Raw genomic sequence first — 10,947 nt, forward strand, 5'->3', positions numbered from 1 at the left:
ATCCAGAAGTTTCAACATCTCTAAAACCTTAACTCTTTTACTTGTATTCTTCTTCAATACTCATTGCTTGCCTTCGTTCACCTTGCTACTTATGTTACAAGTTATTCAAAACCCTAGTTTGACTATCTGACTAAATTAATTGGTTGACTAATGTTTGTTTAATCCATTAATTTTTATGGGATCAACATTCACTCACCATGACTTTATTACTTGGTACGACTTGGTGCACTTGCCGGTAGTATTGTGGTATAAAATCTGCATCACTCACTTGAAATGCTAGACAGACTTAAGTCGGTACTGACGGTTAAGTTACCGATATGCGTTTTTACGTATTTTTCTTCATAAAATTATATTTTCCTGCTCAAAAAATTCGCTGAATCCAATTATCATTGTTAAATTTCTAAATTATGAATTCTTAATTTTCCAACTCCATTTGGCCCATATTTAATTAATTACATATTTTTATTTAATGACTAATTATCCAATTAATTCTTTTATAATTTTTTTTGGATCTTACAATATACATTTTGTCATAGAAATTAAGACATTGGTTTATTACATACTACGTTTTTTTTAATTAATTCAATTATTTTGTGAATTTTTTTTTTGTTATGTACTTTTATTTAGTATATAGTTGCACCAATAAAAAATAATAAATTGAGCTTAACCTAAAGTTAAATATATTAAAGAATATTTTTTCATTAAAAATACTTCAGATATAAATAAAAAAGTAAATATTTTCCATGCATCGCACAGATATATACACTAGTTATAAAATTAAAAGTGCACGATCGATATGCTGTAATAATATATGTAGTTAAAGTAGTTAAAATATCTTTAGTTTAAGAATAAAGTATTATTTTTATCTTCAACATTTGGATTAGTTCCAAAATTTTTTTAACGATTAAATAATTATATTTAAGTCCCTAATATTTCAAAATTATCTCAATGCTATCCTATCATTAGGGATCTGTTAACTGAATTGACGGTGGAACAAAATTGAGACAATTTTAAACATTAGTGACTTAAATAGGACAAAAAAGTTGAAGACAAAAATGATTTACTCTTATAAGAATTACCAAATTAAGTAAAATAAAAATAAATTTTAATAGAATGAATTGCATTACGAATTCAAGATTTTTACTCATCATAAAATATTTCTAGAATAATTAATGGATAAACTTCCAAAAAAATAAGTACGATACATATATAATAAAGTATAGATTATACTTTTTTTGTCTCTAATATATCAAATTTTTTTAATATTTAATTTAAATAAACTTTATTTTTAACTTAGAAATAAATTAATTTTATCCTTTAATAATATTAATTTTTTATGGTAAGTAGTTACACTACTAGAAAATGGCTTAATAAAGACAGATTTACAGACAGATTTGGTTTATATTACAGACGGATTTTTAGTTACCGACGGAATTACTGACGGATTTTGTCCCTCTGTAAAAGCCTCGTCGGAAATTAGTTACCGACGGATTTTTTTCTGTCGGAAAATTACCGACGGATTTTTACCAGTTACCGACGGATTTTCCCTCTGTAAATTTTCCCTCCATTTCCTGAAGAAGACGAACTTTCCGACGGATTTTCAGACGGATTTTCCGTCTGTAATTACAGACAGATTTTTCGACAAATTTTCCGTCGGTAATTACAGACAAATTTTCCGACGAATTTTCCCTCGGTAATCACAGACGGATTTTCCGACAGATTTTCTGTCTGTAAATTTTTTTTAGATTACAGACAGAAAATCTGTCTGTAAATCTGTCAGTAAGATAAAATGAAATTTTTTTAGATTTTTCATTGTAAAACAAACCTGTTTTATACAAAATAATATAAATTTAATAATTACAATTTTTTATCTAATTAGTATTCAAATATTTATAATATTACAAAAAATAAACAAATTCATCATATTATAAAGCTAAAAGAAAAGTATTATAAACAAGCAAGTCAATATAATTCAAAACATAAACAAAGTGTATTATCAACTATAATCCTCAGTATATTGTTCAACCATACTAAATTTATCAACTATAGTCCTCAGTGTCATCTTCATCCCCATCATCATCATAGTCTTCATCCGAAGAGATTGAAGGTGGCGGCGGTGGCGGTGGCGGTGGAGCAGTAGTGGAACTACTTGACGCTCTAACCTTCTTGTAATAGCTAACATAAGCCTCATTCCATCTCTTCTGTTTCAGCTTTTCCTTCTTGGCCTTTCCAATTGCCCGTTCTAACTTTTCTAACTTCTTTTGAGTCTTTTCCAAAGGAGCCAAGCGTGTATCTAACAACTTACTAATACGCTCATCTGTCTGTTGAGTAACACGTTGAAAAAGCTCTTCATTGAGATTATGAATCTGTTCTCGCAAATCAGGAACAGAATTTTGATTTGTAGATGCTCTTCCAGATACAGAGTTGGCAGAAGTGGTTCTAGACTTAATAGAGCTAGAAAAGAATGCTCCTTTTCCGTAAACTCGATTCTTCTTTTGCCCACCACACACTTCCTCCCAAATCAAGTCTTCATCAATTGGTGGTAGCTCCATTCCTTGTGCTTGAGCCTCAACATGTTGGGCCTGAACTTCTGCTAACTTTTTTATAAACTTCTCCTGTTGCAGAATGATTATTAGCAATGCTATTTAATTTGCATACTATATCAAGTTATGAAAATATTTATTAGGGAATCAAGATGGAATGGAACAGATGCAATCGGAGTTTATCTTACACCTATGATGTCACAAGCACTGTACCATATCACAAGTATCTTATTAACAAAGACTATAAAGTTTTGATTTACAGGTAAAATATATATTTACACAGTTATACATCGTACACATTGTTTATAGCTCTAATTAATTATTAAATTCACATCACCATGTGGAGTATACAGTGGAGATCATGATGCAGTTATTCCATATTTGGGTACAATGACATGGATAAAATCTCTGAATTTGTCGCTCAAACGAGACTGGTTACCATGGTATGTAGGTGGACAAGTAGGAGGGTAAGTACACTTGATTATATTTACATCCTCTGCTAATTAACAAGTATATAAAAACATAAACATAAACTAACATGTATTTCTGTAGATATACATTGCAGTATACACAGGGGAATTATAACCTAGTGTATGCAACTGTGAAGGCAAGATAAAGCATTTAATTATATTTGACACACTGATTTAATTTCTTATGGAGAAATTAAAATAAATAATGTATTATAATATTATTAAACATACAGAAGATTTTCACAGTTCAAATCATCAAATGCATGGCAGAACAAAAATCAATTATAACAAGGTGAAACAAAATACAATGCTTGCTTTTTAAGAAACAAGAACTTTACTCCCCTAAAAAATTAGTTAAACTTATATTAGATGCTTTCTTAGGTTATCATCCATAAAACCACAAGTTAATCAATATGCCACAAACTCAGAAATCTAACAGAGCATGAGAAGTAGGTCCAAAACCAGCAAGTACATATATTGTCGTATAGAATTAGACACATGTTTTTCAGATATGTAAATTAAAACACATGTTTCTTTGCTCAGATCTGGAAGAAATTAGAGTTTCATTTTGCTTGAAATGTTAAAAAACAAAGGTACTATAACTCTGGTTTTTGGATGTAATTCTGTTATAAAAACAAAATTAAAAAACACAACTACTACTACTAATAATAATAAGTAACAGAGAAGAAACTAAATAGTAGTAGTGAAAAATCTATCTACTTAATATTTATACTATATCTCACATGAGTGTCTCGAGAGCGTTTGTCCACCCATTTAGACTTGTCACTTTTAAGTGTGTGGGTTTCCTTGAAGACTTCCTCATGAGTTGGTGTACGGTCTAACTGCTTCTTCTATTTCACATAAACACAGAATAAAAAATTTTTATATAAATAAATGTCTATTAAATAAGATCTAAAGCCACTTAAATTATGTTACCATCCTCTCTATAGTTGAGCTCAGTGGAATAGAACCACCGCAATGGACAGAACCACCTAAGAGTGACACTCGATTCTCCCTCGCTTTTTTCCTTATATTTTTCCATTTCTCATCCGTTTCCCAGTACTTTTCCAACAACTTTTTGTAAGTAGGAATTAGCCATTCGTGGGTTGTATCCACACCCTCACGGATATCCGACATCATTTGGCTAAATCGCTTACTTGTCCTATATTTGAAAGCCTTCCAAAAAAACTCCTCATCATCGTCATCAATAAGAAAATGGCTCTGCACATAAAAAAGATACTATAATATAAGATAAGACAAGAAAATAACACAGCATTAAGCTCTTTTTGGATACAAGAAAATAACTCTAGTTCATGATTCATTGTTACCTCTTTTTGGATCCTGTATGTTCCTATTTTAATTATGTAAGGAATTTATTCGAAAAATAAATAGAGAGTATATAACTATATATCATGAATTATGGTATATCAACATGATTATTCAGAACTGATTGAAACAGGTAAACAAAACTTAGTAATTTATATACAGGACATTTATAAAGCTAAGTGAAACACATATTCTCATGATATTTTTCTTGCAGGACATTATATACAAGCCATTTATAGTATAGATGACAAAGATATACATAAATCATATATGATCATTGATATATATGTTATTTTTACCTTCCACTCCTTAAACCAAAGCTTCTTTGTCAGAAGAGGGACATCCCCAAACTTTTTATATGGTTTATCATACCGTTTCTTGATGATCTCTGTAATCTTTTGCGAACCAGGAGGAAAAGGTAACCAACTGATAATTTCATAAAGAATTGACAAGTTAGGAAACTAAAAAAAAGTAATTATTTCTCTAATTTAAGCAATCAAATTTTACCTTGTTTTTCCATCTGGAACCAATCTTTGTTTTGTGACAATATCCTAGAAATCAATGAAGTTTACAATACAAAAATTGCACTAACCTGAAATCCAAGCAAAAAGTTGAAGAGATTGGACCAAAAATTTCTGAGCGAACACACAAATTAATCTTCTAACAATTAACTACTGTGCAATAAGAGAGAAAGAGAGAGAGAGTTAGGAAATTGCTATGGGAACATGAACAGTTCATCAGCTAACATGATTTTAATAATTAAAGAAGTGATTGTAACGTTTATTATTTGTTAGACATGTAATGAACCGTATCCAAACTCCTAGGTAGGTTAACATGTTCAATAATAAGCTCAACAACATGAAGCTAGTGATATATGGTTTCCTTAGTATGAGAGTTAAAAAATTAACCAACTATATATATCACCAGAAAATTCCAAATGATTAAGCAATTTGCGGAATTAATTTTTTTTTATTTCTTCATTGGTATGATAATCTTTTTTTTTTTATTCCAGAATATAACTGGAATAGCACTACTACACTAGCAAGAAGATTTTTATGTTTAGGACTTATTATTAAGAAGTATTATTTTTTGGTTTCCCTAACATGAATTTAATTTTTATACCCTCACAGCAGAGTAAAAACTTGAAAGAATTTTACACGAATAATCAATCGTCTATTGACACATCAGCAAAAATAATTAATTTTAAAATTTATTATTTAAAAGTTTATTTAAACATGAGTTTGCTTAAATTATAATATAACAAATTTTATACTATTAAATATATTAAACTTAAAATCTTAAATATATTTAAAACTTATATTTTTAAAATTTTATTCATGACTTACTTATTTATAATCAGATTAAAACTCTTATATTTTTATGAATAAATATTTTTTTATTTTTAATAATTTATTTAAAATACAAATTATCTTTCTATAATTCAAAAATTTCTAATCATTCCTTATTCATTCAAGTAATTAGTTTAAGTAGTCTCTATTAGTAGTCTCAAAAATCCCTATAAATAATGACATGCTAACGTGTTAGAAACCAACTAGATCAATAACAAAAATCAATTAGATTAATTACTTAAATAATTAAAAATTTTTAAATTATGAAAAGACGCTATATTCTTTAAAAAAATGTCAAGAATTGAAAAGAAAAGTTACTCTATTTTAATTTATTTTAATATATTATATTTGATGGTCACAGGACAAAGCTGAAACAAACAGAATCAGATTGTGAGTTCCTGAAGAAGTGCTACGAAAGTCTAACAGAAGAGAATAAGAGGCTCCAAAACGAGCTTCAAGAACTCAAATCAATGCAAACAACAACACCCTTTTCCATGCAAATTCCACCAACAACTCTTACTATATGCCCTTCTTGTGAGACAATTTCTTATTGCTGTCCCAAATTTTGTGAGACAATCCATAAGAGTCATGAACATAATAATACTATATGACTACCATTTAGCTGCAATCACATTCCGAAACCATTTAAAAGGTATAATTAAAATGAGACCACAAGCTAGGTGTTTAATTTCCAAAATTTTCAACCATGGAACTGGAGACATAGGGAGTAGGAACATACTGCTTTATTATATGCAATCGATGCTTCTTCAGTTGCCTCAACAAGATATTTCCTGAGATAAAAAAATGGATAAAAGATAGTTGATTAATACTATATCAAGAACTGCTTATGAACTTACAGAGGTCATCAGTTGTACCTTATCTTATGAAGTGCGGGTATAGAGTCCTTTGTATAAGTTTCAAGCAGGAGAATATGTTCCAGAACCCTGATATGCAATGGCAAATATATCTTTTATTAAACAAACAACTTTCTACCAATAATAAAAATAATAAAGTCTAATTTACTCTGGAAAACCTCTCCAGTTTCACTTAATTTTCACTAAGACCGGTATCAATTAAACATTTCTAATCAAGCTCGTATACTGTACAAATGTTTTTCATCAAGTACTTTTAGATTAAAAATAGTGGTGTGAAAACTCTGGTTCTAGTGCAGAGTTTTAATACAAGATGGTGTGAAGCCAACTACAACAACTTCAAAACAGAATGAGTGCAAACTTACAACAATGAATTTTTCAGTATTTTCTGGCTTCTTTGCAATCCCAATTGCAGTAGCTAATAATTTTCCAACAATGTTTTGTTATAGTTTATAAGAATTCTGAGATGGTAAATAATCAAGTTAAATAAGAAATCAAGTATATCTATGTGCAGATTTATTTTAACTATCAAGCTAAATATATATATGCTAACATGTGAAGAACAAAAGGCATCTTAAGATTCGAATTTTGTGGGAAACTACCAACAATATATATATATATATATGCTAATCATGATAATACAACCTACCAAACCATGAGATAATAGCGCCATGATTGAGTGGGATAAATAAGCAGTTAGCTGAGGCTAAAAACATGTTATTTTGCATTTACTTTCAAGAAGTCATTCTCTTAAATCAAAGCCAACATAGGTTGTTAAGGTCATAATTTGGTTTACTAAATGGGTTCTATAAAGGAATTGATTTCATTTTTGAAAAGAAGTTTGTATTTCAGAATCCTAAGAGTAGACTAAATTAATGAAAATCCTAAGCTTGTGAATAATCTATCAGGATTTGATTTTCATTATCTAGAATGACATTTTCATTTCATTTCAAAATCTGAGTGTAAATATGTATATACATTTTTGTTAAGAAAAAAAAAAAGAACAAAGCTACCATCCAGTATCTTAGTAACATAGAGATAGCAGTGCAAATGAATCCAAGGATAAATGAGACTGACTAGGGGAGGAGGACTAAGTGATGAAGCACAATAGCACATATAACATCATCCCATCATAAGATTAACGGCACACATTTAATAAACTTGCTACAAACATCACATATCGACCATGAATATTTCCATTATGCATTGCCATTTATATTTTTTATCTGATCCAGAAGTTTATAGACACATTCACACACACACAAAGTGATAGAGTGTACGTGGTATCAATCAACAATTGACTATATTGTAAAACAGAAATTACACCATTCAATAACTTCTGGTAGAAATTGGTTTTGATTAAACCCAACTACTGTGTCAATTGTTGATGAGAAATTGCAAATTTTTGAAAATTAAACAGTCAGTATGAAATTAGCATTTTAGTGGAATATCACAAATGTCAAATTTTATCAGCAGTATACATGCCTTAATTTATTCAATAAAGATGATTGGCTTTACAAGAGTGTAGAGTATTTTCACACCAGTAATAAGAAAGGTTGATTTACACTTTTTGAACCCGTTAGAACTCTTCATCCTATACTCTTATTCAAATGAGGTAGTTGATATGAACTTGCAACATGAATTTTAGATATAGGCAGATGATGAAGCGTCAGCAATTTCCAATTTTGCAAGAAACAATAGCTTAACTTACCATTAATAAAAACGGCAAGAGGTGGATGCTCCATCAAATAAGAGGTGGATGCTCCATCAAACTGCTACCTAAAGGATTGAACTAATTTCAGTACCATACCAAAACAAACACTATCTTCGATATGAGGTCACTACTAAACTTTTGATCAAGATTTTTAAAGTTTAATTTCCGTAATATATAGGATGTGACAAGAACGAATTTAATCACATACCTTGGATTCAGCTCCAACCCAGCTCAGAAAAACTCCAGGTTCTGTTTGTTCAATGGACCTTCACAGAAAACCACTGTGTAGTTAGGAGAGCAAGTATGTTTTCTTATGAGAAAGCACATAACAAGATAGAAAAATATTTCAGAGGCTTTTCATCAAACAGCTTACATGCATCATTCGAAATGCTTTGATTAAATAAAAAATTCATCACAGCAACCAAATAAATCACAAAATTAAAAGCAAACCCTAGCTTAATCCCAAATCGTAAATGAAATCAAGCATCAATTAAACTAACTGGAAGAAAATACAGTCACCATCGATGTTGGGTTTGAAGAGAAGAAAAAGTCACTGAAGGAGGATTAAAATTTATACTCATAAAAGTAGAGTTAGGTTTACCGAGAGTGATGATTGACAACGACGACGAGAGTGATGGAAGTCCCAAAGGTGTTGATGATGGAAGAATGCGGTGGATGATTGTGGTTATGGAACAGCGGTGATGGAAGAATGTGGCACTGAGGAGGTGAAGCTGCTTGTGAAACTGTGGAGTGTGAATGGAGTCTGAAGCTGCTTGTGAAACTGTGGAGTGTAACTGTGGAGCTCGAAGGTATAGAAGCAACGTTTAGGTTTAAGTCAGTATTACCGACGGAAGTTTTTAAATTACAGACGGATTTTTCCGTCTGTAATAATTTAACAAAACGCACCGTTTTGTCCATTTAATTACAGACGGAAAATCCGTCTGTAACCATTTCCCACGAAAAAAATTAATTTTTCCGACAGAATTATCGACGGATTTTTTTTTTCCGTCTGTAATTTATGCTAATTCAATTTTTTATTTTCTGACAAAAAAATCCCTCTGAAATTCCGTCTGTATTTCCGTGGGATAAAATCCGTCGGAAATATCCGTCTGTAATAACTAGTTTTCTAGTAGTGTTATTCAATTATTTTTTAATCACATCTAAATAAATTACATTTAATCACATTACTTTCGTTCTAAATAAATTTATTTTTTTAATTTTATTCTTAAATATTTTTACTCATCATTAAATGTTTGTAGAATGACTAGTACATAAACTTGTAAAAAAGTAAAAAAAAAAGCATGATACATATATAATAAAGTATAAATTATACCTTTTGTTTTTAATATACCGAAATTATTTAATGCTTAATTTAGTTAAATTTTATTTTTAATTTTAAAATAAATTTTAATTTTATCCTTCAATAATATTAATTTTTCATGATAGATAATTATTCAATTATTTTTTAATGATATCTAAGTAAATTACTCTTAATCACGTTATTTTTATTCTAAATAAATTTATTTTTTAATTTTATTCTTAGTTGCATTACTTTTATTCTAAGTAAATTTATATTTTATTAAGAGTAAAATTAAAAAATAAATTAAATAATAATATGTTATAAAAAATTGAAATTATTGAAAAAAATTATTAAAAAGTAAAAAATAAAGTTTAATTACATTAAACATTAAAAAAGTTCGGTATATTAAAGATAAAAATATATAATTTATAATATATTGTATATGTACATACTCTTTTCTTCCTTTTTCGAAAGTTTATATACTAGTCATTCTACAAGTACGACTAAATATCTTGAATTTGTAATATAATTTATTCCACTAAAATTCATTATCATTTTATGTGATTTGCATCGGTAATTTTTCTAAAAGTAATGTATTATTTTTGTCCCCAACGATTCCGTCCTATTTAAGTTTCTAACGTCTCAAAATCGTCTTAATTTTATCCTATCGTCAATTCTATTAACAGATCACTAATGGCTGGACAACATTGAAACAATTTTGAAACATTGAGGACTTAAATAGAACAATTTAAACGTTAAGGACAACTTTGAGACTTAACTTAAATATTAAGAACAAAAACGATACTTTACTCTTAATTTAATATCTATAATTTCACACAAATAACAACCGTAATTTTATATTCATAACATTCATACTTTCATATATACAATGTCCATAATGAACAAATTTTTACAATTAATATTACCCAATTTTAAGATATGTATTTTTTCGAATTATCTCATATGTGCTTTAATAGATCATAATTTTAAATTATTTTAATATTTTTAGTTGACATTCATATGTATATTTACTTATTAATTTTAATATGATCAATTAATAATTATATTTAATAATTTATTTTATAATTTTCTTCCATATTTTATTTCTAATTTTTATTTTGTAATATGCAATCTATATGTAAGCTAAGTTATATAACATTCATAACTCCAAACATATAATATTCATAATCCACGAATTAAAATTTATTTGTTATTATTTATTATTTATTTTATAGGTTTTAGACGACTAACAAAAAATTTTTATGTTTCTGACTTTTAATAAATTGAAATTAACAAATTTAAAATTTTGGATTCTATTATAAAACATGTGGTGATAATTTAATTAAATAGAAATGGTAATTTGCGGTGGTTTA

The 10,947-nt window shown here is 28.5% G+C and overlaps 1 protein-coding gene across 14 annotated transcripts; it reads right to left on the reverse strand.

Moving 5' to 3' along the window:
* Positions 1 to 1,908: 1,908 nt before the first annotated feature.
* Positions 1,909 to 9,106, reverse strand: LOC112696771 (uncharacterized). Of its 14 annotated transcripts, none has more exons than XM_072197181.1 (11): positions 8,876 to 9,106; positions 8,483 to 8,540; positions 8,272 to 8,339; positions 6,926 to 6,978; positions 6,564 to 6,632; positions 6,428 to 6,479; positions 4,847 to 4,931; positions 4,639 to 4,765; positions 3,950 to 4,234; positions 3,757 to 3,864; positions 1,909 to 2,615 (listed from the first exon to the last, which is right to left on the reverse strand). In XM_072197181.1, the coding sequence occupies exons 9-11, from the start codon at positions 4,151 to 4,153 to the stop codon at positions 2,040 to 2,042; spliced, it is 888 nt and encodes a 295-aa protein (XP_072053282.1). In that variant the 5' UTR covers positions 4,154 to 4,234; positions 4,639 to 4,765; positions 4,847 to 4,931; positions 6,428 to 6,479; positions 6,564 to 6,632; positions 6,926 to 6,978; positions 8,272 to 8,339; positions 8,483 to 8,540; positions 8,876 to 9,106; the 3' UTR covers positions 1,909 to 2,039. The 14 variants fall into 14 exon arrangements, with proteins under 14 accessions (XP_072053282.1, XP_072053276.1, XP_072053279.1 ...); XM_072197175.1 differs by lacking the exon at positions 4,847 to 4,931 and adding an exon at positions 4,932 to 5,010; XM_072197178.1 differs by having other exon boundaries at positions 4,847 to 5,010.
* Positions 9,107 to 10,947: the final 1,841 nt, after the last annotated feature.

This window comes from Arachis hypogaea, chromosome 6, assembly GCF_003086295.3.
Source record: "Arachis hypogaea cultivar Tifrunner chromosome 6, arahy.Tifrunner.gnm2.J5K5, whole genome shotgun sequence".
NCBI lineage: Eukaryota > Viridiplantae > Streptophyta > Magnoliopsida > Fabales > Fabaceae > Arachis > Arachis hypogaea.